The 27966-nt window shown below is 37.9% G+C and overlaps 1 protein-coding gene across 2 annotated transcripts in view; it reads left to right on the top strand.

Moving 5' to 3' along the window:
- The first annotated feature begins 250 nt into the window (after positions 1–250).
- Positions 251–27966, top strand: part of LOC105488527 (karyopherin subunit alpha 4) — a 67287-nt gene continuing 39571 nt past the window's right edge. Inside the window, exon 1 of one of the 2 annotated variants that reach the window (XM_071091187.1) lies at positions 251–459. In XM_071091187.1, coding sequence (XP_070947288.1) covers positions 391–459 — 69 coding nt within the window. In that variant the 5' untranslated portion in view covers positions 251–390. Of the gene's footprint in view, positions 460–997; positions 1151–27966 lie in introns of those variants that run through there. The other variant, XM_011752703.3, reaches the window with a different exon arrangement.

Below are 27966 nucleotides of genomic sequence, written 5' to 3'. Positions count from 1 at the left end.
TCCATCGCCCCTTCCCATTGGTCGAACGCACCGGAGCCTGGTTGGCCAATGGGCGAGCTGGGCTGGAGGCGATGGGCGTGGCCGCAGCTCCGGGGCCCTCAGATCGAGGCTGCCTCCCCCTCTCAGCCGGCAGCACATTCCGCCGCCGTTGCCGCCGCCCGGCCCCACAGTTGTCTTTGCCGGAGCTGCAGTCGCGCTGGGGTTAGGGCGGGGGGGCGGGCGGGGAGAGGAGAAGGCCGCGGCGGAGGCAGGTGAGAGGAGGAAGGAAGCGGCGGCGCGGCGAGCACAGCAGCTCAGGCGGCGACCCGGTTCCTGGGAGTGTCGGTGCGGCGCGGTGGTTGGGGCGGATCCCGCGGGGCCCGGGCGGGGGAAGGAGTCACCGGCCCGGCCATGGCGGACAACGAGAAACTGGACAACCAACGGCTCAAGAATTTCAAGAACAAAGGCCGCGACTTGGAGGTAAACTGCTGGACGACGCCGGAGGGGTGGGGGCCGTGGGCCTGGGGCCGGTCTCCGCCGGGACCCCGAGTGTGGGGAGTAGGGGCGGGAGCCGCCTCCGGGCCTCGGGGAATGGCGCTGGGGGCCGGCCCGTCCGTGACGCCTCTGCTAGCGCGCCGGGAAGTTTATGTCGGGCCTGCTCCGCCTCCGCCGGGGAGCGAGGTGCCCGGGTACGGCCGGCGCGGCCTAGGCCTGCCCGGCAGAGCCGGCCCGGCGCGGGTGCGAGGGGTCGGGCCGCGCGGCGGGGAGGCCGGGCGCGGCGCGTGCGGAGGAGGCGTGCGTGTGCGGTCGGCGCTGCCCGGCCCGGGCCGCGGCCCTCCCTGGCAGCGGCGGAGATTCCGGCTCTCGCTCGGGCACCGACGTCTGGCGCTGCGGGAAGGAGGGCGGTGGGGGTGGGAGGGTGAGCGTGTGGCGACCGAGTGGGGCTCTGAACTTCCTCAGCGAGGCCTGAGGCGTCTCCACTTAAAGGCATTTTTTCTGGTCTTCCCGACTCCCGCTTTACCCCTGCCTCCCCCCAATATCCAAACTACAGGACAACTTCTCCGTTGAAAAAAACACCCCCGGCGTGAGAGGCCATCCTGGTGATGCTAACAGTGCCTTCCAGCGGCCTGTGTTTTACTCTGGATATAGCTGATTCAAGATGTGGCTCACGGTGTGCCCTCTTCCAGGCAAAGGATACCCCTTATTTCAGCTTGTCCACAAATCTCTTTACCCCCTCCTGAGAGGAGACCACCAGCTGCATTCTTACATATAAAGTCCAAAGGGTTATACAAAGCTGTCATCCTCTAGTCTACAGTATCCTTTCCCTCCACCTGCTGGTGGTGGTAGTGGGGGATGGGGTGGGCTAGGGAATGGCACCATCACGTTTGATTATTTAAAAAAGAAAAAAAAAAATCATTGTCTTAGATACAGCTGCTCCCCAGATTGTCTACATGGGGCGTATGGTTTAAATACATGCATTCACACACGCATACCCACACACCCCACACCCCACTGAGATTTTTGATAGAAGACTTCTTCCCTTCAGCTTTAATAGTTTAGATAAATAGATTTATTTTAATACTTCCCTTCTGCATCTTAATCACGAGTTTAGCTTTTAGGGAAAGTGGTCAAGCAGTATTTTTTATGTTGTTCCTCGGTATGTTTTCGTAATGAAATCTTCAACTTCCCATGACATTTCTGAACTTGAGCGTTTGCTTGACTGAAATATTTTTTGGGCTTTTTACAAAGCTGTTAATATTATCTTTAAAGTAGTTTATGCGTTTTAGTGGGTTTCATAATTTGAGGGAGTACTAAGTGTCCAGGGCTGTTAATTCTGTGGTTCTTTTAAGGTTAACGTATTACCGTTGTGATCCCTTTTTTAATACAAAGATGTCACATCTTTATTGAGATAATTCACATGCTATAAAAATGAGCTTCTTAAATAACAATGATTTTTCAGTAAATTTACTTGTGGTGGTGAAAATGTTTTTTACTAATATGAATACTTAGAATGAGAAAAAAATCACAAATGATAAAACTTAAAAACTGATAAGTACCACAAAATTACAGAATCCAGAAAAAGAGCAATTAGGTGCTTGACAGATCCCTGTAACCCTTTTTTCCTCTACATTTCTGGCTTCATTTTTCTAGCAGCTTCATTGAAATGTAATTCACATGGCATACAATTCACCCACTTAAAGTGGCTTTTAGTGTATTCGCAGTTTTGCAGCCATCACCACAATCAATCTTAGAACATTTTCACCACGCCAAAAAGAAACCTGTACTCATTAACAGTCACTCTCCAATTCCCAACTACCCCAGCCCCAGGCAACCAGTTTTTTGTCTTCTTAGATTTGCCTATCCTGGACATTCCATATAAATGGAATTGTACAATTTGTGCTCTTTTGTAACTGACTTCTTTCACATAGTGTAATGTTTTCAAGGTTTATCCATGTTGTAACAAGAATGTATCAGTGTTTCATTTCTCCTTATGACCTAATGATCCTCCAGCTCATGGATATACCACATTTTATTTATCCGTTCATCAGTTAATGAACATTTTCATTGTTTCCACTTTTTTAGCTATTTTACATAATACTGCTAAGAACATGTTTGTGTGGACGTATGTTTTATTTCTCTTGGCTATATGCCTAGGAATAGAATTGCTAGATCATATGGAAACTGACGTTCAACCTTTGGTGGAATTGTCAGACTTTCTGAAGTTATCCTTATTTTTTAAATTGATGTTTCCTCCTACCTCATATCTTTTAGCACTTTAGTCAAAATCAGATTAAGTGCTGAGGCTGTATTAGAAGAAGATTGTGATGTGTGACTTTAAAAAAACAAGTATACATTGACATTAACGAGGGTGTTTGTTTGTTTGTTTGTTTGTTTAGAAATTCATAGTGCCTTATGGTTGTCCTCTGGTGACTTTAATATCCTTTTGCATACATTAGGGGTAGGAATATTTTCACTTTTCCACCTAAGGAAATAACATATGACTCTAATGGAAAGTCATACTTTGTCCACACTGTGGCTTACTGAAAATTTCATATACTTGTAATGAGATAGAAACATTCTTTTTTATGTTTAGAGAACACTACGGTGGTCTATTTTGTGTATTTGTTACTTACATGTATGCTGCATCTCTCTAAACACTTATCACCCTTTAGATATGGTTACTACATTGCATTACATAATGTATGTAGAATACAGCAAATTCTAAGAAAATAACTGCTTTTTGACTGGGATCTTGTGATGGCATCTATTTCATGAGAAGTCTTTGGAAAGAATTATGGGCCAGTGCCATCCAGTGAATTTAACTTAATCCAGTACATCCAGAACACCATTGCAACATCTAATTTGTGTAAAATAATTGAGAGGTTTCATATTATTCCTTTCATACGTTCAAAATCCAGTTTGTATTTTACAGTTATGGCATACCTCCAGTTGGACTAGCTGCATTTCAAGTGCTTGATAGCCACATGTGGCTAGTGGCTACCTTACTGGAACAGCCCATGTACGGAGTATAGCATTTAGGGAGAGGTAATTGTAGCATATTTTGATCTAACAGTTTATTTGATTAGAAATGATGAAGAGTACAAAGTCCTAGAGTTTAGTTTAATTTGATCTCTAACTTTGTGTATGACCTTGGGGGAAATCGCTTAGTCTTATGGTTCTTTCATCTGTAAAACTAGAGGTACTTGACATCTGCTTCATGAGTGTTGTGAAGATTAATAGGTAATGTTAGGAAGATGCCTGGCAATTCTCTGAGCGTTTTATCACCTTCAGCTTTTCTGTTTGGGGGGAGGGAAGGGATTTAATAGGATTCAGTATAATTGATTCTCTTACTCCCTTATTTTCAGTGGCTCTTTTTTCTCTCTGCTTGTATAACTTGTTACATTGAACAAAATAGAAAAAGTTTTTAATACAGAGACATGTAGTTGCTCATTGAAGGGCAGTTAAGACACACCACATTAGTGATCCTTTTAAAGTTTTAATTTCTGAGTGTTGGAGTTGAAAGTTCATAGATTTCAATCTGATATTTGTTCCTACCATTATGGCTCCTCTAAAATGTGGTCATGTTAAGTTTCTTGAAAGACAAAAAGCATCAAAGAAGGCATATGGGGTTGAGTACCCATTTAAAATAATTTTCAGGAACTATCAGATGATATCCACCATGGCATGGCTGCTTCTTACAGTGTGGTTGAAGATCCCCAGTCTTAGTTTGAGAATAGTAACCATAGAAAAGAGGGTATGCAGTGCAACACAGGAAATGGATAGTGACCAAACTTGAAATAAAAAATTTGTCAGGATAAAGTAAATTAAGCTCATATAGTTTATGTTTTTTAAAGTAGAGGGGAATTTTCTGGTAGATTTCCTAATAAACCTGCATACTTTTTATGAAAGTTCTGAGTGTCTGGGTTCAAATAGAGCATAAAATATAACTAGATCTTTTAAAAACACAACTTTAAGAAAACAACTTACCCTAAATATAAAAGAATATTAAAATGCTACATAATTAGAAACTTGTGATTATCCACACAAACACAAAATATGAAGTCAGCTTGAACTTTTTTAAAAAAGGTACTTGATTGGCAAGAGTTTAATAAATTGATCAGCTCTTTTGTTGTTTTGAAAGAGCCTTGGTGATTTGTTAAAGTGTACAGAGTGAAAAGCATTGTTAAGGTATTAAGTCTTGTTAACTTTTAGAGACTGATCTCTCTCACCACAAATCTTGGAACATATTTACTATACTTAAAATAACTCCTGTCTAATTTTTCACATAATAGTCCAAGCATGTGACAGTATGAAATATCTGATAGAAATATAGTTAGGAATTAAATGATTGTTTTGGTGCTTCCTGCCAACTTTGCTGGTTTACAAGGTAGCCAGTTTGAGAATTGCTTCATTGATAGTTTTCTTGGAGATACCAAGATGCCCTTATATTTCATAGTCACTAAGTATGTCAAATGAATATACAAGATTGGGAAGAATTGTAGGAGTGATTTAGATTTTAAAGAATGAAGCTATTTTAGAAAAAAAAAATGCATAGGTAGTTTTTAAACATTGATTTCTAATACCTGATAGTGGTTGTGGGTCCTTAAGATATTTTTTAATGTTTTCTGGAGCAGCATTCATCTATTTGAGGCCTGTAGTGATGAATGAAACAAAAGCATGTCATCAAATTTAACCTTGATCGCTGATTTTGGTACTTACTCGCTGTTTTAGTTTTGGAACAGAAGAAAGAAGTATGACTGAAGGGAACCTTTTAAGCACCCACTGTATATGCTTTTAACTGTATTCACATTTCTCTCAATCTTATAAATATTGAATTTATTTTAAAGAAGAAATTTTAAAGAAGAAACTCTTGTGCTTTTGATTTAATAAGATAACATTCAAGGGAATGATTTTAATTCAGGTGTGTCAAGAGTCTGTTCTTTTTGTATGTACCATATTTACTCCATTTGACTTTCAGCCTTAGTACTGGTCTCAAATTCGATGAAAAGGTTTTATGTGAAAGCACTGAGCATAGTCCATGGGGTATAATAGGTATTCAGTAAATGTTTTCTTTTTTTCTCAGAGGGTTCTTTGGAAATTGTGTGTCACTTGTGGACTTTCAAGCACTAGAAAACACTGTTTTCTGTGTTTTTCATTTAGGTTTGATAAAAGACAGCGTTGGAGTTCTTCCTTTTTCTATAGTTAATATGAGAGCTATCTTTATATTGGCACCTATAAAATAAGGACATTTTTCAAAACCAAAAATACATAGTGAGAAGAATGGCCATGTTGAACCTTTTTTTCAGGTCTTAATGTTTGACTTAAGACAACTGAATTCTCATCTATTTCTGCAGTCAGTCTATTGTGATACATGTTTTGGTCTAAGTGTGTGAAGAATATCCACCTTCACACAGACAGGCAGTTGAAGAAGGAAGGTATGTGTGTTTTCATAGGCTTTTCAGGATAATTATGGAGATTAAGTGATACTGCACCATAATTCCCCAAGAGGTAATTTCTTAAAGATTAGTTGCAATGTAGAACCTGAAGCCATATGAGTGAAGTTTTCTTACACTGTTACATTAAAATCTATTGGTCTGTCTTGCATTTCAGATGTAACTTTTACCCATCTTTTACTGATGCTTTTTGTAACACCATGCACTGGATTATTTGGAAAACATTATGTCATGAGTTATGCAGATCTTCCAAATGCTAACATATTCTTATTCAATAAAAAAATTCATGATTGTTAACCACACAATTCAGAAAAATCTTAAGTATTGAGAATCTGTCAGGTTCACAGTAGTGGATACAAGTTTTCTAAAATTCTAACTTTCCCTTGGAGGCTCAATTTTTTTTTTCTTTTTTTACCATGCCTCTGGGACAAGTTCAGAGGAAGCTGAAATTTTATCATTAGCAATAAATGCTGTAAATGGTTATCCTTGAAGCCCTAGACTCACTTTGCTCATTTTTGTGAAAACATCTTCCAGCCATTAAGTCTGAATAACCATGATTTGTCTGTCAGTCGTTTTTTCAAGTAAAAATAGTGTTCCATGAAAAAAGTGGCTAGGTCAGTTCACAACTCAGTTGCACAAGTACTTTTTCCTTGAGACAGTCTTCCTTCAGTAGAAGTTGGTATGCTGCAGAAGTGGCTTATATGTAATCTCCATTTTTTTCACCAATTAGAAAAGGCCAATGTTTAATAAAAGTAATCATTTTTTACTGTTTCCTCAAGGACATTCTTAAGTGAGCTGACTTTTAAAAAAATTTTAGCTGTGAAATACAGTGACTACTGTTGCGTCTTGATGTCATTGCCTTAATTCATTCTGAAGCACCAGCAGTCTTACCTCTGGCATCAATTCAGATGTTAATACAATTTTTTTTTTTTTAAGTATTAGTAGTATCATTAGAAAAATAGTTTTGACCCTGTCTACTCTATGTAAAGGTCTCAGAACCCACATAGGGGCCCATGGACCATACTTCGAGTACCACTTTCTTGGTTTATCATTGCTTCTTTTGCACATGAGTGTCACTTTTAATTAATGCAGGCTCTTACAAGGCCTTATAGTGTAGGGGTTAAAGGAACATGGACTGTGGAGTCACTTAGGTCTGGGTTTGAACTCCGGTTTCTCCACTTAATAATTACGGAGGCTAACTTAATTCTCTCTAAGCCTTTGAAATGCTTAACAGTGCCTAGCATAAAGTACATGCAGAATAAATGGAACCTCTTACTATTTCTGCCAACTTACGTAGTCACACATTGCATCCAAGTAAACCCCTGTGTTCCATATCAGAATAACATTTTTCTTACAAAATTCCTCTTGTACCTCTATGTGCCATAATCCAAACCACATCACACAAATTGGGGAAGGCTTCCTATTCCACTTATTTAACAGTCACCTGAAAGCCTGCTTTCTCCCACATACTTCAGCCAAATTGTCACGTATGTACTAGTTTATGACTTCATTTCTTTAATCCTATGTTGTAAGTGGGTTACTAAATGCTTTATGTAGATTTTGTAACTGTTTTCTCAAAAGATTGTAAATATAATCAGAAAATAACTATAATTCACACTACTTAGCACCCAGAATGAAAATGATTTAAGGTCATAGATATTTGTTGGTAATGCAAGATTAAGTTGATTATTAAAGATGCTAAACTTTGCCAGGCAGTGTCTCATGCCTGTAATTCCATTGCTTTAGGAGGCTGAGGCAGGAAGATTGCTTGAGGCCGGGAGTTTGAGACCATCCTAGGCAATATAATGAGACGTTGTCTCTACAAAAAATAAAAATAAAAAATTTAGCTGGGCATGGTGGCACACACCTGTAGTCGTGCCTATTTACGACGCTGAGGCAGGAGGATTGCTTGAGCCCAGGAAGTGGAGGCTGCAACGAACTGTGACCATGCCACTGCACTCTCACCTGGGTGACAAGAATGAGATCTCATCTCAGATAGATAGAAATTTTTAAATGCTGACTTATTTTCTATTGTTGTCTATTCACTATTTGGACAAAATTTGGTCACCTGTCATTTTTTCCCTAAATTTTTATTTACTTTAAACTTAATGTAAATTATGTTTTAATTAATGATGTATTTTGACAAACTTGGAATTTTATGAATTTTTTTACTAACAAAAGTCGGAATCCTAAGATAGTGTGTTTTTTACTAGTTCAGTATGGAATTGTCTAATATTAGAAGGTGAATCATACAGTCTATCTCAATGTCCTGTTCTTTAATGAAAACTTTAGTTTGCACATATCTACTCTTTATGTTTTTTGAAGTATGTCTTTCTGGACCCTTGAGGTAGGTGTTACATAAATGTATTCAGTTGAGTAGTTTTATCCTGAAAGATCAAATTAAGTGGTCTCTGCTTGGTTGTATTAAATGGCCCTGTCCTGTTCGCCACCTATTCTGTCTTTTCACTGACTTTTTAGCCACTTTAAGCTGTTACTGGTTCAGAAAAACAAGCAAGATAATACCTTAAGGTTTTCAAATAATTGTTACATCACTCCTGGTTCTTTAGTAGGTATGAAACCCAAATATTTTCCATCTCTCTTTAAAGTGGTGCAGAGGGTTTGGTTCCTTGAGGCTGGGAGTTTGAGACCATCCCAGCCAGTATAGTGAGACCTTGTCTCTACAAAAAATAAAAAATTTAGCTGGGTGTGGTGGCACACACCTGTCATCCTACCTATTTAGGGTAGGTTTGGTTCCTTATTTCACTTTTGAATATTATGTGGAGATGTTCATTTTTTTACAGATATATCTATAGAATTGGGTTCATTGTTGATCAGCTGTTATCAAACACCTTAAATTTGTTCACATTTTTTCTCTTAATGTCATGAATAATTTTTCCCAATTTCCTTTTTATTCTCCAGCTTTAAAACAATGACAGTACAGGTTCAACGTCCAAATCCAAAAATCTGAAATCCACAATGCTCCAAAATCTGAAACTTTAAACACCTACGTGATGCTTAAAGGAAATGCTTATTGGAGCATACCAGATTTTGGATTAGGGATGCTCAATCTCTAAGTATTATGCAGACATTCTAAAATCCACAAAAATCCAAAATCTGAAACACCTGTGTTCCCAAGCATTTCACATAAGGGATACTCAGTGATGAAAAGCTTAATTAAGACCAATAAACAAATAAAAAATAGGATCCATCTCAGTCATTAGGGAAACACAGCTCTAAAGCATAATGAGATACCACTTCACACCCACTAGCATGGCAGTATATAAAAAGATAGAGAATAACAGGTGTTGGTGAGGATGTGGAGAAAGTGGAACCCTCATACACGCCTGATGGGAATGTAAAACGGTACGGCTGCTTTGGAATGCAGTTTGGCAATTCCTCAAAAAGTTAAACAGTTAACATGTGACCCAGCAGTTCTAATTAGATATAAATCCAGGAGAATTGAAAACATATGTCTGCACAAAAACTTGTAAATGAGTGTCCATAGCAGCATTATCCATAACAGCTAAAAGGAGGAAACAACCTGGCTGGGCGCGGTGGTTCACACCTGTAATCCCAGTACTTTGGGAGGCCAAGGCGGTCCGGCTCACTGAGGTCAGGAGTTGGGAGACCAGCATGACCAACATGGAGAAGCCCCATCTCTACTAAAAATACAAAATTAGCCAGGCGTGGTGGCGCATGCCTGTAATCCCAGCTACCTGGGTGGCTGAGGCAGGAGAATCGCTTGAACCCGGGAGGTAGAGGTTGTGGTGAGCTGAGATCAGGCCATTGCACTCCAGCCTGGGCAACAAAAGCAAAACTCCATCTAAAAAAATAATAATAATTAAAAATAAATAAATAAATAAAAGAAGGAAACAACCCAAATACCCGTTAACTGATGAATGCATAAACTAAGTATGGTATATACATACAATGGAGTATTGTTCCACTATAAAATGAAGTATAATAGTTCACCCTTAGCTGCAGTTTCAGTTACCTGCAGTCAACTGTGATCAGAAACTAGGTGAATACGATACAATAAGATATTAGTATTTAGAGAGAAAGAGATCCCACATTCACAATTTTTTTACGGTATATTGTTGTAATTGTTTCATTTTATTAGTAGTTATTAATCTCTTACTGTGCCTAATTGATAAAGTAAGTTTTATCATATATATGTAGGCATAGGAAAAAACATACTACATGTAGAGTTCAGTACTATCTGCAGCTTCAGGCATCTACCGGGGTCTTGGAACACATCCTGTGCAGATAAGGGGGGAACTATTGTACTGACACATGCAATGGTATGGATGAACCTTGAAAACATTATACTGCCTGAAAGAAGGTAGTCACAAAAGATCACATTCTATAATTCCAATTATATTTGAGAGGGTATAGTAAATAAGTAAATAAGTAAAATAAAAAACTCTTTTTCCTACACTGTCCTTTCACACAGTCACTCAACACAACACTTCTAACACCAGATATATGGGGTTTTTCCCCACACACCAACTAAGTAGTCAGTTTTGCAACGGGCACCTGCTAGGTATCCACTGATTCAATTTAATTCTGACACTGTCTACCTGGAGATAATATCAGATTTCAGGTAGAGAGCTCAGTCCCATGGGAGTGTCCCCCACTTCAGATGGAATCACAAGCACAGGTTAAGGCTTGTGCCTCTGACTGACTGGCTATAACATAGAGTTCACACTACCTGCTCCTTGGGTTCAATTAGCTTGCTAGAATGGCTCACAGAACTCAGGGAAACACTTTCCTTATGTTTACTGATTTTTTTTTTAAATAAACGATATTACAAAGGATACAGATGAACAGCCAGATGTGGTATGCGGGAAGGGGCACTGAGTTTTCATGCTGTCTAGGCACCAGCGTGTGTTGAGCTATCCACAAGTTCTCAGAACCCAATTATTTTGAGTTTTTATGGAAACTTCATTGGGCATGATTGATTAAATCATTAACAATTGGTGATCAGCTTAACCTTCAGCCCCTTTTCCCTCCCCAGAGGTTGGAGGGTGGCGCTGAAAGTGCCAATTTTCTAGTCATGTCTTGGTCTTTCCAGTGATCACACCTCATTCTGAAACTATCTAGGGCCCCCCAGGAACCAGTCATCTCATTAGCCTTCAAAAGACGCTCATCACTGCATAGATTTTAAGGATTTTAGAAGTTGTATATCTGGAAATGGGATGAAGACCAAATATTTAACAGTATCACAATATGAAATGTCCAGGATAGTGAAGTCCATAGAGACAGAAAATAAATTAGTGGTTGCCAGGGGTTGGGACAGAGGGAAAAGGGGGAATGATTGCTTGTGGGTGTGGGGCTGATTTTTGTGATGTTGAAAGTCATCTGGAGTTAGATGATGGTGGTTAATGCACAACTTTGTGAATGTACTAAAATAACTGAATTGTATACTTTAAATGGGTGAACTATATGGTATGTGAATTATATCTCAATAAAGATGTTATGTTAATATTTAAAATGACAATAGAAAACGTAAGAGATGAGTGGAAGTTGTGAAACTTTCCACTGTTTGGGGGTCACAGTTGAACTCTAAGCAGCTCTTTTTCACTGACTTTCCCTTCTACCCTTCCTTGTATTGAATTCATTTGTTAAGCAAATGTTTATTCAGCATCTGTATTGGAGCTTCTATTGGAGGTTCTGCATAACACAGGCTGAGTTCTTATTCTCATGAAGTTTACATTCTAACAGGTCCAAATCTCTAAGATCTCTCAGTCAGCCTTAAGCTGACACTATGGGTATATTCAGTCAGTATGAGCTAGATTCCTTATGTTTCTTTCCTAAACTCAAATTTACAGTGAGTACTATACCTTAATTTTGAAGAGAAAGAAAAGCCTAAATGTTTTGTGTCTGATATCTCCTTGAGATTTATGCAAAAGCTTAGTTTTTAACATGGGAACACCTAGGATTGTATCTCTTTAGCTATTTGCCATTAGGAAAATTTAATAATAATTTTTTTCAGCCTCCATTTCTGCATCTGTAGAATTAAAATCCTATCTTAGTGGGGACTTGTTTTGAATTAGGCTTTTAAGAATGCAAGGAACACATCCTTATTCAGACTAGGTCAAGTAGGATGGGATGTTAGGAAAGTTCAGGGACCAGTTCTCATATTATCCAAGACATGTCAGTAGGATTGTTTTGATGGTAGGTGTTGATGGATCTTCAGAGTTCTGCTCTGCCAGCTGCTAAGTCAGCTACTAAGTTTTATTTTCCCTAGCTACTGACTGTCTTAGTCTTCATGTAATTCTATGTTAAATTACTAAGATAGATAATCTGACTGAGCTAATAAGCTGTGCCCAAGCTGAAGCAGATTGTTTTTACTACTGGCCTGTTTATGGATTGGCTCTTCCCGAGTCAGGTGCTTTCTTCCCAACTCCCACTACCAGTCTTCTGTGATGTGAGGAGTATGGGGGTATCACATGAAAAGTAACATCATTTGACTGCTTCTTCAGGAGCACCCCTGGAAAGAGCAGTTTCTTTTAGACAGGGTTGTAAATATGACATTACTTTAGCTAATGTCCACCTCCGTTGTTACTTTCCTGTTAACTTTCTACTCACTGTCATAATCTGAGGCAAATCGTTATTGTCTCATCTCCAGAGTGGTTACCTTGTTTTTTAAAAATAATAATAATGAAGTAAATGAATTCTCACCTCTCCTGCTTCATTAGCTTCTCACCACATTGAGCTTCCATACTCCTTACTGAGACCTCCAAGGCCATACCATATTTGGTCCTTGTCTACTTCTCCTCCGTCTCATTCTACTGTCTCCCTTAGTTACTTGTAGTGTCATTCATTCATCTTCTTTTAATTCCACTAACACATCAGTGGTGTTTTCCTCTGCTGCTCTGTCTGTGAGAATGCTTTCTCTGCCCCTCCTGTTCCTTTCTCTTCCCTTCATTTACATGGTTATTTCTCATCCTTTGAATCTCAGCTTCAAAGTCATTTACTCACAGAGGCCATCCCCTTGTTTCCTTAAGAGCACTGATGATAATTTGTGTGTTTACTCAATGTTAGTTTCTCCCATCAGACTATAAGCTCCCTGAAACTTAATCTATTTTGTATACCACTATATTCTTAAGTCTCATCACAGAGCCTGGTATATAGTCAGCATTTAAGTAACTATTTGAGGGAATTAAATGAAAAATTTTTTAAAAGAAAACAGGAGTGTACTCTGATTAGAATTAGTAACTAAATTAGAATTTTTATTTTTAAGGTTATCTTATGTATTCTTATATAAATTTATGGAGTACAAGTGCAATTTTGTTACATGTATAGACTGCATAGTGATGAGGTCAGAATTTTTAGGTCAATTCTTTCTCTTGATAGAAGTAATGCATGATCATTTTAAAAACAATTTTTGGAAAAATTAAAATAATCTTTCATATTCTCACTACTGTTAGTCTTTTGGTTTGTTTCCTTTTTCATGTGTACATTTTTTCAAACATATTTGAACTTAATTTGAATTCTCATGAGAGTAACTCATGTTAGAATACAGCAAAGATTTTCATCCTTGGCACTGTTGACATTTTGGGCCAGATAATTTGTCGGGGGTGGGGGAGTGTCCTGTGCACTGTCGGATGTTTAGCATCATCTGTGGCCTCTACTTACTAGATGTCAGTAGCACATCCCACCCTCCTAGTTGTGACAACCAAGAATAGTCTTCAGAAATTGCCAAATATCCCTTGTGTGGCAAACTCACCCCAGATGAGAACCATTAGAATGCAGTTACTTTGGTAAACTTCCCAGAACATCATTGCTATTTTCACTTCTCCACCCAGAAACCTTCAATGGCTTCCTATTATCTCTAAGAGGCACTGAGAAGTTCTTAATTAGCTAGGCATTTCAGGCTCTCAATTTGGGTTAACAGGTATTTGAGTGTTTACTGCATAAATGCTAGTAAAGTGAAATTACTTGTCCAAATTCTTACCTTTTTAGTTGATAACTCCCCCATCCAACTAACTTCATCTCTGACTCTCTACTTCAGGCTATTGAACCCACCTCACGTTTAACATTCAGTTCTGCTTTTTCTATATTTGCTTTTGCTGGGTCTCTCCTGGAAACACCTTCTAGTCTCCCCTTTACCTTGCCATTTCTTATTTATGCTTCCAGGTTGAACTTAAACCTCCACAACTCAGTTAAGTTTTCACTAATCACATCAATTCATATGAATCTTCCCTTTACTGAACTCTTAGATCAGTTATTTATGTACCTATATTTGGGTATTTTCTCCTGTAAGACAATGTTTTTACTTTTCATATGTTTTTGTAGAGAAAAGAGTATTGCAAAAGGATATGTATGGCTTTGTATGCCAACAACTTGGATAACCTAGATGAAATGGATAAATTCCTAAAACACATAACTTGTCAATACTGAATCATGAAGTAGTAAATCTGACTAGACCTGTAAGTAGTAAGGAGATTGAAACAGTAATTTTAAAATCTCCCAACAAACAAAAGCCCAGGATCATTGGCTTCACTGGTGAATTCTACCAAACATTTAAAGAAGAATTGGTACCAGTCCTGCTCAGACTCTTTCAAAAAATGGAAGAGTTCCAAACTCAAGGCCAGCCCTACTCTGATACTAAAACCAGAGAAAGACATTATAAGAAAAAAAAACTACAGGCCAGTATCCTGGAGGAAAATGGTTGCAAAAATCCTAACAGAATACTAGTGCACCAAATCCATTAGCACATTAAAAGGATCACATACCATGACCAAGTGGAATTTATGCCTGGGGTGCAAGGATGGTTCAACATATGAAAATCAGTATGATACCCCACATTAACTGACTGAAGGACAAAAATGACACCGTCATACCAGTTGATGAAGGAAAAGTTCAGTGCCAAACTTTGACAAAATTCAGTGCCCTTTCATGGTAAAAACACTCAAACTAGGAATAGAAGGAAATTATCTCAACATAATAAGGGCCATATATGAAAAGCCCACAGCAAACAACATATTCAATGATGAAAAACTGAAAGCTTTTCCTGTAAGATCAGAAATAAGGCAGTGGCAGTGTGTGCTGGTTCATGCATATAATTCCAGTGCTTTGGAAGGAGGCCTACGTGGGAGGATCACTTGAGCCCAGGAGTTCGAGAGCAGCCTGGGCAATATAGCAAGACCCTGTCTCTACAAAGAAGAAATAAAAACTATCCAAGCATGCTGGCATGCACATGGAGTCCCAGCTACTCGGAAGGCTGAGGAGGGAAGATTGCTTGAGCCCAGGATTTTGAGACTGAAATGACTGCCACTGCACTGCAGCCTGGGCAACAGAGTAAGACTCTTTCAAAACAAACAAGGATGCTCACCCTTGGCACTTCTCTTCAACATAGTACTGAAAACGCTAGCTAGAGCAGTTGGGCAAGAAAAAGAAATGAAAGACATCCAAATCTATAACAAAGGTGTAAAATTATCTCTGTTCACAGATGACACAATCACACTGAAGATTCCACAAAAATGGTTAGAACTAATAAATTCAGCAAAGTTGCAGGATACAAAATCAACATAGAAAACAGCTGTGTTTCTATACACTAACAGTGGACAATCTGAAAAGGGAATTAAGAAAATCTCATTTCCAATAGTGTCAAAAAAAAAAAACAGGAATAAACCTAACCAAATAAAGGCTTGTATGCAAAACATTGCCGAAAGAAATAAACACAAATGGAAAAAAATCCAATGTTGATGGAAAACTTAATATTGTTAAAATGTCCATGATAACCCAAAGCAGTCTAAATATTCCATTGCAAGCCCTATCAAAATCATGGCAGCATTTTTTACAGAAATAGAAAAGCAGCCTTAAAATTCATAAGGTACCACAAGGACTCTGAATATCCAAAACAATCTTTAGAAAGAAGAGGCCTGGAGACCTCATGCTTCCAGACTGAAAGACATATTACAGAGCTACTGTAGTCAAGTCAGTATGGTACTGGCATAAAGACATAAACAGTGGAACAGAATAGAGAGCCCAGAAATAAACCACTGCATATTCAGGCAAATGATCTTCAACAAACACACCAAGACTATACATTGGAGAAAGGATAGTCCTTTAACAAATGGTGCCGGGAAAACTTGATATCCACCATGCAAAAGACTGAAATTGGACCCTTGTACTATATACAAAAATCAACTCAAAATGGATAAAAGACTTAAACATAAGATCTGAAACTGGTAAACTGCAAGAAAATGGAGAAAGTTTTATAACTTTGGTCTTGGCACTGATTTCTTGGATAAGATGCTTCAAAACTATAGAAGCAAAAATAGACAAATGGAACAACATCAAACTGAAAAGTTGATGTGCCGCCAAGAAAACAATCAAGAGTGAAAAGACAACCTGCAGAATGTGAGAAAATATTTGCAAATGATATATCTGATAAAAGATTAGTATCCAGAATATATAAAGAACTCCTAAAACTCAACAATAGCAAAAATCCTATTTTAAAATGTTCAAAAGGCTTGAAAAGATGTTTCTCTAAGGAAGATAAACAAAATAGCCAATAAGCACATGAAAAGATCCTCAACATCAGTAATCATTAGGGAAATGTAGATCAAAACAACTGTACCATCTCCCATCTATTAAGATGACTGCTATAAAAATAACAAAAACAAAATAACTGTTGGTGAAGATGTGGAGAATTCAGAATCCTGTACATTATTGGTGAGAATGTAAAATGGTGAAGCTACTATGAAAAACAGAATGGTGGTTCCCAAAATGTGAAAAACAGAATTATTATATGACCCAGCAATTCCACTTCTGGGTATATATCCAGATGAATTGAAAGCAGTAACTAAGATAGTTGTACACTTTAGTTTATAGTAGCAGCATTTGCAGTATTCAAAAGGTGGAAGCAAAAGGTTATTTAATGTATAAAATAGATACATAAAATGTGTATGTACATACAGTGGAATATTATTTAGACTTCAAAAGGCAGGAAATTCTGACTCATTACAACATGGTGAATCATAAGCATTATGCCAAGTGAAATAAGCCAGTCACACACAAAAAAATACTGTATAATTCCACTTATACAAGGTACCTAGAATAGGCAAATGCATAGAAACAGGAAGAGGAATGATGGTTGCCAGGGGATAGAGGGAAGGAGATAGGGAGTTGTTTAATGGATGTAGTGTTTCGTTTTTGCAAGACCAGGATAGTTTTGGGAGATATGATGCACAACAGTACAAATGTTCTTAATGCTATTGAACTCACTCTAAAATAGTTAAAATAGTAAAGCTTATGTGTTTTTTACTACAGTTTTTCTTAAATTTCTAAATTTTAAAGTAGTTAAGATAGTACATTTTATTGTTATGTATATTTTACCACCACCACCAACAACAACAAAAAAACCAGAGCACTAACAACATCACATGCCAGTGAGGATGTGGAGCAACAGGAACTCTGATTCATTGTTGGTTGGGAAGGCAAAATGGTACAGTCACTTTGAGAGGCAGTATAAAACTGAACATACTCTTGCCATATGACCCAGCAATAGCACTCCTTAGTAATTACTCAAATGAGTTCAAAACTTAGGTCCACACAGAGCAGCTTTATTAATAATTGCCAAAACTTGGAAGCAACTAAGATGTCCTTCAGTAGGTAAGTGGATAAATTGTGGTATATCCAGACAGTGGCGTATTAGTCAATGCTAAGAAGAAATGAGCTATTAAGCCATGAAACGATGTGGAGAATCTTAAATGCATGTTGCTAAAAGAAATAAGACAAACTGAAAGACTATATACTTCCAACCATCTGACATTCTTTAAAAGATAAAACTATAGAGACAGTAAAAAGATCAGTAGTTGCCAGGGGTTGAGAGTGATGAAGATGAATAAGGAGAGCACAGAGGATTTTAGGGCAATGAAAATACTGTTTTGATACTAATGGATGCATATCATTATACATTTGTTAAAACCTATAGAAGTATGCGACACCAAGAATGAACCCTAATGTAAATTATGGACTGTGGGTGATAGTACATGTAGGCTCATCAGTTGTAACAAATGTACCACTCTGGTAACAGGATGTTGATGTAGTGGGAGGCTTTGCCTGTGTGGGGGCAGGGAATATATGGGAACTACCTGTACTTTTTACTGTTTTCCTGTAAATCTAAAACTGCTTGAAAAGTAGTCTTTTGTATGGTATGGTATCATTCATGTAAAAATCCTAAATATATAAAATTGGTGATACGCAGTAAAAACACCAAAACACCCATGAGAATCTAATCAGGCAATTAGGAAAATCATTGCATCTGGCAGAGAAAAATAAGGGGAGGAGAGGATTGTGGATAGAGTGAGATTCTAGCAGTATTCATAGCACTTTAAAACGTTTATTCAAAAAAAGGCAAGTATGACAAGATAACTTTAATACATTGGATGTCATGAAATTTTTTTGTATATTTGACATTTCATAGTTGGAATTTTTTTTATTCATCTTATAGAATTGGTTAATTTGGGATTGCAAATGTTGTCCATTTACTCCACTGACCAGTTGGTAGAAGGGAACCATTATGGTCAGTTTACACAGATTTAGTCAAAAGCTTGCCCTGGAAACATCACCAGAAACGGGAATCGCTTTGCAGTGTGGCTTAAGAGACCAAAGAAGGGCTGGAGAGTGAGTTTCATTTCCATTTTGAGAAAAGTTAATGTTTTGTAGATACTAGGGCTCAGTTTTAGTTTTGTAACTTACTCAGTCCAGTACTATACCACGATAAATGAGACGTGGGTTAGAAGCTCTAAGTCTTGAGTGACATTTTAAGCATATTAAATAGTGTGCAGGGATGGGAATAAATGGTAGCAGAAACAGATCAGAATTCAGTAGATGAGGGATGGGGAGCGATATTGGAACCTTTGTTTATCCAAACAAAGGTTGGTGATTAACCATGTTAGTTTATAAAGTAAATGTGCATTTAGTAATCCTCATCTTATTTGACCTGTCCCCAACATTGGATATAGTTGATTGTGGTTCCTTAAAAAAGAGTATTTTCACTTGGTTCCATATTCACACAGATTCTTCTTTTTTTTTTTTTTTTTTTTTTTTTTTTTGAGACGGAGTCTCACGCTGTTGCCCAGGCTGGAGTGCAGTGGCGCGATCTCGGCTCACTGCAAGCTCCGCCTCCTGGGTTCACGCCATTCTCCTGCCTCAGCCTCCTGAGTAGCTGGGACTACAGGCGCCCGCCACCGCGCCCGGCTAATTTTTTGTATTTTTAATAGAGACGGGGTTTCACTGTGGTCTCGATCTCCTGACCTTGTGATCCGCCCACCTCGGCCTCCCAAAGTGCTGGGATTACAGGCTTGAGCCACCGCGCCCGGCCCAGATTCTTCTTTTTTTCGAGATGGAGTCTTGCTCTGTCACCCAGGCGGGAGAGCAGTGGTACGATCTCGGCTCACTACAACCTCTGCCTCCTGGGTTCAAGCGATTCTTCTCCCTCAGCCTCCCGAGTAGCTGGGACTGCAGGCATACACCTCCACGCCCAGCTAATTTTAGTATTTATAGTAGAGTCAGGGTTTCGCCATGTTGCCCAGGCTGATCTTGAACTCCTGACCTCAAGTGATCCACCCATCTTAGCCTCCCAAAGTACTGGAATTACAGATGTAAGATGCCGTGCCTGGCCTCGCACAGATTCTTGACTGCCTTCTATCTCACTGTCTCTCTTAGTCTTCTGCGTCTTATTTTGTGGTGCCTCAGGTTATGCTCATTTCACAGGTAATCTCATCTGGTGATCTGGTTTTAAATATTATTTGGACGCTGTCAACTTTACAAATTGATATTTTTAGTCTCAACTCTTTCTTGAACTCAAGATTCAACTGACTACTTCACATCTCATTTTGATGCATTATATTAAACTTATATCTACAAGTGATATTACGCCCCAGAACTTGCTAATCAGTCAGTCTGCCCCATCTCAGTAAATGGCAGTTCCATCCTTCAGTTGTTTGGATCAAAAACCTTAAAATCATTGTTTCCTCTCTTTGACAGTTCTATCTAGTCTGTTAGCAAATTTTGCAGGTTCTGTCTTCAAAATATATTCAGACTCATGTTTTATGGTCCCCACTGCAGCCACTCTGGTCCAAGGTGTTATCTCTTGCTAGGATTACAGCACTTGTGGTATAATCCCAACATAGCAGCTGGAGTAATTCTCTTTTAAGTCAGAACATTTTTCTCCTCTCTCCTTTGCTCATCCCCCAGTGACTTCCTAGCTCACTTAGGGTAAATGCCAAAATCTGTACGGTGGCTAGCCTCCATTTCCTACCCCTCTTTGTTCATTGCATGTCAGCTACCCACCTGGCTTGATCACTCTTCTCAAGGTCTTTATTTAAAAATGTCCTTCCTGGCTTTTGAAACACTATACATTTTAACTTTATTTACAGTCTCTCACACTAAAATGCAATAAACGCCACAAAGACAGAGATTTTGTCATTTTGTTCTCTGTTTTCTCCTTAACACTCAGAACAGTTTGTGACATATAGTAGGTGGTCAGTAAACATGTGTTGGGTGAATGAATGGTTTCCTATGCACATGTATATATCTGTTTAGTATGTGAACATAACTAGAGGGCTTTTAAAATAGTGCTTTGGCAAAGTAATTCAGTAACTTACCTTTCAATGAAGATTTTTCTGTTGCTAAGTTTCATGTCTTTGAACATAAGTTCACAAGGAAAAATTAAAGAATATTTTGAAAGTAAACACTGAAGAGAAAAAGAGAAGGAAAAATAGTTTATTTGAAGGAATATGTAACAGAAGTAGACCTAGAATGAAAAAAGTAATGTGAAGTAGTGTAAAGAATATTGGACTGGATCCAGGATATCTAAGCTTTGGTATTCTTGAAGTCACTGGGCCATAGTTCCTTTCTCTGTAAAATGAAATAGTTTAAATGATTTCTGTTCTCACCAGTTACAAAATCCTGTAATACTGTTTAAATTTTTCCATAAGAAAACCATGAGTTTGAGTTTATTATGTTCTTACATCATAGAAGGAAAATGTTCCTCAATCTCTCTTGCTTTACACATTTGGTATTGTTTTGTAAATGAAAAAAAACTGTTTTTCTCCTCTGAGAATGCACCAAATCAGCAGGGAAATCAGATTCCTTCAAACAGTAATATAAAAGCTTGGGTTCTAATGACCTTCTTAATTTGGGTATATCTCGTTTCTTCTCTTACTCTTCCTCGGTAATTTTCCCAGTGTCTTTTCCTATGAGTTGAGTTTTCTTCAAGTCACTCAAATAATTTGTGAAATTTTATTTCTTCTGTTAAGGATTCAAAGTTTTTTGTTTTTTGAGATAAAGTCTGTCTCTCTGTCACCCAAGCTGGAGTGCACTGGCATGATCTTTGGCAGGGGGTTTGAAGAGAAGTGATCATTCTTGGTAGCATTTGATCAATTCCCTTATAACCCATTAATCCTAGAGTACCTTCCCTTGTGCTCATATAAAACTTATATATGTGCTTGTTTACTAGAGTAGATTTATTTGTAGGTTGTCCTCAGTTGCCTTCTATAAGTGATTCTGAAAGTTTATCTTGCAGTGTTTCCCATCCCTGAGAGGTTACATGTGTCTCACCAAACCTATGGTCGTTTCTAAACTTTTTTCTTTCCCTGTCAAACACCATCTCTCTGCCAGTGCACACGTATACATGAACACACACACACACAGTTTGGTAATTGTCTCTGCTACCAAAACTAGCTATTGAAAGGTCAAGGAGGCTGGGCGCAGTGGCTCATGCCTGTAATCCTAGCACTTTGGGAGGCAGGTGAATCACCTGAGGTCAGGAGTTCAGGACCAGCCTGGCCAACATGATGAAACCCCATCTCTACTAAAAATACAAAAAATTAGCTGGGTGTGGTAGCGGACGCCTGTAATCCCACATACTCAGGAGGCTGAGGCAAGAGAATCACTTGAACCTAGGAGGCGGTGGTTGCAGTGAGCTGAGATCGCGCCATTGCACTCCAGCCTGGGCAACAAGAGCAAAACTCCATCTCGGGGAAAAGAAAAGGAAAGGTCAAGGATTCACATGTCCTTTTGGCATCATAGCATAACTTAAGGCGAGAAAAGTGCAAGATACGAAAACACCAAGCAACTGTACCAGAGCCACAAAGTAGCTCTTTATTGTTTATAATTTTGAGTTATGACTTTTTCATGATTCTTAGCATAGAAACTACATTGCCATGCATAGTAACTACAAATGACAATTACACACTTTTTGACATTGTTTTCTAAAGTTGAAAAAATTGGCTGGGTATGGTGGTTCACACTTGTAATTCTAGCACTTTGGGAGGCCGAGGTGGATGATTCACTTGAGGTTAGGAGTTTGAGACCAGCCTGACCAACATGGTGAAACCCCATCTCTGCCAAAAATACAAAAATTAGCCATACTTGGTGGTGCACACCTGTAGTCCCAGATACTCCAGGCAGGAGGATGACTTGAACCCAGCAGGCTGAGGTTACAGTGAGCCGAGGTTGCGCCACTGCACTCCAGCCTGGGCAACAGAGTGAGATTCTGTCTCGGAAAAAAAAAAGATACAGTTTTTGAGGCGTAAAAGATCTTAGGAATCTATCGAATTATCTTTACAAGTGAAGGAATTAATACCCATAAAGGTCGTGACTTGCCTATGATTTCATTAAAGGTAGAGCTGGGAGTAGTAGCCATATGCTAGTAGAGTAGTATAACCATATACTAGGAAACCATCTTGGGAGATGTATGCATTTATTTTCTCTTCTATCGTATGTCATCTCTTGCAAAAGATAGATGAATATAGAGAACTCTGAGAATTCAGATTTTTCCTTTCTTTATTTTGTAACTTTTCCAAATAGATATGTATAACTTTTTAATTTAATACATGTTCCTATTGTTTGAATGTTGAAGAGATAGTACAACTCTAATTCCATTCTTTGGAGTTAACACCTAACAGTTTTTTACATTTTGGCAATTTTAAAAAATTATATTTATGTACTAATAAATTTTCAATGCTTACAGTTTAGATATGGATCATTTTAAAGTACGGTATCTATAGACTAGAATTAGTTCTTAATATTGCTCCAATAGCTTGCCTAGATTAAGTCTGGCCTCCTACACTCAATGTATTTTCAAACTCTTCTTCACTTATGCTCAGTGTCCATTAATCTTATCACTTCTTGAAGAGATAAGAACTTGATTCTGCTTGAGAAGGCTTTTGCTCATCACTAGTAGAACTTCAGGCCTTCAATACTAGTATTAATAAGTGCTACCTCTGAGAAATAAATCTACAGATTGAAAATTTGAACTAAACTTACTTCTTAAATGAACTTTTCTAAATGAAGGATTTTAATATGGGTTTTTATCCTTAGGAGATATTAATTATTGACCCACTTGAGTAAGCATTTAACAGTGTTAGGCATTTAAAATTTCCCTTTTATTGTCATAATGTAATTTATTTGCAAATTACATGCAGTTTGTCAACATAAATACTATTTGACAAAGGCATGATTAAACACCATGATGGCTGCTGCTGCAGAGAGAGAAAAACAAGAAATAGGAAAACATACTTTTCTAGTTATGCTATTTTAACTTTTGGTTCGCCATGTAATCGGGTTGAACAACTGTTTTACCTGCCAAATGTGTTTGGGTTGTGATGATAATTTGGGTTGAAATCACCAGTAACTCACTTTTCTCTGGAAAGTGTAGCTTAGCTTTATGTTATGTGATTGATTTGTCTCCTTGCCTACCTGTTCATTTCTGGCTTCTGGTATTCTTCAGCAGATTCCACACATGCCATCTTTCATAGTTCTTCTTTTTGTACATGCTGTATTTTCTACCTGGAATGCCTTTCTCTAAATGGATTGCCGTTCAGTCTTGAAAATTAAGCTTATATGTTACCTTTAGTAATTACTCTCTTTACTGTCAGAGCACCTTGTGTGCATGTTATTAATACATGTATTAAATAAGTACATTCAAGTAACATGTTTAGAATGGTGTTCGGCACTTGCTATTTGCTAAGTTTGGGCCTTATTACTATTTTACTAAATTATATTTCTGTATCATAAGAATGCTACCTCCTTGAGGGCATAGATATGCAGTGTCTGGTCCATCTTTGTATTTCTAATGCTTGGCAAATCGGTGATTAATAAATGTTTGAATGAATGCTTTCCAGAAGGCTCTAAATTAGTAATATACTTACTGTTAACTCATGTTGGGGAGGGAAGGCGTGTGTCTGTAGTGTGTGTGTATAACTTTTAAAAACCACTTTATTACCTATCATAAAATTCACCAATTTTAAGTACAAAATTCAATGATATTTAGTAAATTTTCGTAGTTGTGCAACCATTATCACAATTCAGTTTTAGAATATATCCTAGTTACCACACAGAAGATCTCTCATGCCTGTATAAATATTTTAATTCTTATTTTCTTTTTGTAGTGCTGTTACCTAAGTATTAACCTTCCTAAGGTATCAGTGAAAGTCAGACTGGGTGAAATAAAATCAAGGCATTATATTTCTTATCTTTGTATTATTAGAAAGAATTTTCTTTCAACTTTTTCTCCAGTGAGATTGAGTCCTAACTAAATCCCAACTTTGCTCAAGAAAATTTAAAATATCCAAAATTATACAGTAATTACTATATCGTATTTTAAATTAACAATTTTTAGGACTTTAAAGAAAAACCATGTGTCGGTAAAACTGACTTGAAAATTAGCAGGAATCAAGTAGCCACTAATTGTAAATCAAGTAGCAATTAAGTGGAAAGAAAATACTAGAATCTACACCTCATTAAAGCAGGGAAAGTGTTTAATCCCTAGTGCTTAACACAGTGATGGATGCATAGTAAGTATTCGTTAAGTACATGAACTGCTTTCCTTTTAAATAGAACTAGCATTCTGTTTTGACTTGTTTGAAATTTTTTGTCAACTTCTTATCCCCTTTTGCCTGAATTTATAATTTTATAACTGTCTCACAAGCAAAGAACTATAAAATATCTGAGTGATCTGCCTAAACTCTGTCCACCTCCTCTGAGACAATAGCAGCGGCAGTCCTCAACCTCCCCCACTTACAGTCTTTGTCCTTTATATAGCTCTTTGGCCTATACATAAGCCTTTGGCCAGTTTGTCAGCTTTCTGGAATTCTAATTGACATCACTGCTTACTGCATCAGTATAAGTCATGTAAATTCACAACTAACATATTTTCATGTAGTATACAAAACCTGCTCTTTAAGGACAGGCTTAGAAAGTCTTATATACCCCTTTCATGGGGTCCCAAAGAACAACTGTTGTTTGCTGTAAAAACATGGCAAAATGCTGCCAGGCTGTGGTTCATAGAGTTTCTTTCTACCAGTTCGTTCATTCTCTACCTTGGAGAGGAAAAGAAAACTCTTGCTGTGTAATAAAGGGATTGTCAAATTTCTTATTTTGCAAAGTTTCTGTGAAAGTGGTAATAGCCTGGTCTTATGTTGTTACTACAGTGCTAAGTTGTTTTGATAAATATTAGTAGTTTCAAATTACTGAAAAACCTCCAGATTTTGTTGTAACAAATGAGTATCAAGTAAAAAGAAAAAACAGAAAATTTTTCAGGCTGGGCGCAGTGGCTCACACCTGTAATCCCAGCATTTTGGGAAGCCAAGACAGGCAGATCACGAGGTCAGGAATTCAAGACCAGCCTGGCTAACACCGTGAAACCCCGTCTCTACTAAAAATACAAAAAATTAACTGGGCATGGTGGCATGCGCCTGTAGTCCCAGCTACTCAGGAGGCTGAGGCAGGGGAATCGCTTGAACCTGGAAGGCAGAGGTTGCAATGAACTGAGATCCTTGTACTGTACTCCAGCCTGAGCGACAAAGTGAGACTCCGTCTCAAAAAAAAAAAAAGAAAAAAGAAAGAAAGAAAATTTTTCGCAAATCTCTGGATTTAATAAATATGTAATATAATGGGAGAAAATTTTGGGGGGTAAACAAAACATTTATGTAAATATGCAGTATGTAGTTGTTTGGGATTTATTTATTAGTTTGCTCTAATGAAAAGAAGTTAAAGCCCATTGTACCTTAATCCTGCTACTTTAGATGAAGTGATTGCTAATAAAAACTTTCCTTAAACTGGAAATACCCCATCCCTCAGAAGTCTATTTATTTGTTGAACAGTCTTAAGTCATGCATCCTACAGATACTATTTTCTGTGCCTGAGACATAGGTCATAGTTTTTTGTTGTTAGAATCGCTTATTGATTTCATATTGTGATATTATGCAAAGTTCATTGTGTTGGTAACAGTACTTTTGCTTTAGTGTGAACGATTGGCTCTCCAATTCACTTGAACTTTGACTTCGAGAAGTGTGGAAAACAATATGGCTTGGTGGTTAAGCGGATTTGTGTGAGACTGTCTGGGTTGTAATCCTAGCCAGCTTTGGACAAGCAATTTAACTTCTCTAAGTCTCAGTTTTCTTATTTTTAAAAAGAAATAAAGGATTATTTTATTCTTACCTCATAAGGCTATAATGATTAAATGAGATAGATGTTAACACTGTAGTATTTAGCTAATTATTTTTACTCATTTTGCAGCCTATTTTATTATTTTAAAGTTGACTCTTGGTGTTTTAAAAATATCTGTACCAAATACAGTTACGTGGTATATTAGAAAGTGATAAATAGTATAGCGATAAATAAGGCAGGGAAGAGAAAGAGAAAGAGAGAAAGAGAAAGAGAAAGTACCCAAATGGAGAGTTGGCAGATGGTCAGGAAGGGAAAAGCCTTCCCATAGAGATAAAGGACTGAGCACTGCAGGTAGTAAGGGAAATGCATTCCAAACTGAGGAAATAGCAGCAGCAATAATAATAAGTTAACACACACACTGCTGTGTACCAGGGACAGTTTAAGTACTTTACATATTTTAGCTGATTTAATCCTTAACAGCAGTCCTATGAAGAAGGTGTTTTTACTATCCCAATTTTATAGATAAGGAAACTGAAGTACAAAGAGCTAGTAAGTAGTATGGCTAAAAAAAATTGAACCCGGGCAGTTTGACTCTGGAGACCATCTTCTGAGAAGTTACTATATAGTGTATTAGTTAAGGCCTTGCAACAAGAGACTTTCCAGTTTGTTCAAGAAATAGCAAAGTTGGTGTGAGTACAGCAGAATGAGATAGGTAGGAGCTAAGATCCAAACGGTGGTATTTGGGGAGGGAATGAGGTGGGAAGATTTGACTGGACATAAGCCATTGTAAAGACTGGGCTTTTAAGTCCAACGTGGAGCATGTGAGAGCCTTTGGATATTTTTGAACAGGAAGATGATATGATCTGACTTTTAGAAAATATTTTTTACTGAGTCCTTGGACCTTTCCGTCCTTGAAGTCTATGGGTAGAATTCAGGAGGGCCCCTGAAATTTAGAAGAAATTATATCTTTATTTTCACTAACTTATAACTGAAACAGTGTTTCCTTCACTTAATGTAGCCAGTTAACCATAGTAATATTAGAATTACCTGTGACTTTGTTACCACCAATAAAAATCACCTCGTTGTTGCATTTATGGTCATCATTACTTTGAAATTATAGTAGTTATTAGACCTACTGCTGAGATCCCATTTAATGTGGTAATAAAGAGGCACTTACACTGTTTTTTTATGTTTACAGCTCTCTTTTTTACATCTGTGTATCAAGGTAGTTTCCTTTGTAACTACATATATAGTGTGTGTGTGTTTAAAAACACTATTTGAGAAGGTGTCCATTGATTATACCAGACTGCCAGAGGAGTCCATGGCACATAAAAATTAAGACTCCTTATGAGTCCTATGAGGATTGCTCTGGTTGCTGTCATTATGATAGACTCTGGAGGAAGATAGAGGGCAAGAGCAGGAGGGCTACATGTTAGGAGACTTTTGCAGTTATCTAGTTGAGAGATAATGGTAAGTTGACCCAGAATAGTAGCAGAGGAGGCAGTGATCTGTGTTTGGATTGTATGTTTTGAAGGTTGAACCAACAGGATTTGCTAACAGATTGAATATGTAATGTAAGAGAAAAAAAATCAAGGATGGCTCCAAGGTTTTTGGTCTTTGC

This window comes from Macaca nemestrina, chromosome 2 (assembly GCF_043159975.1).
Source record: "Macaca nemestrina isolate mMacNem1 chromosome 2, mMacNem.hap1, whole genome shotgun sequence".
NCBI lineage: Eukaryota > Metazoa > Chordata > Mammalia > Primates > Cercopithecidae > Macaca > Macaca nemestrina.
Note: the sequence above shows the minus strand (reverse complement) of the source record. Positions and strands in the feature narration are given on the sequence as shown.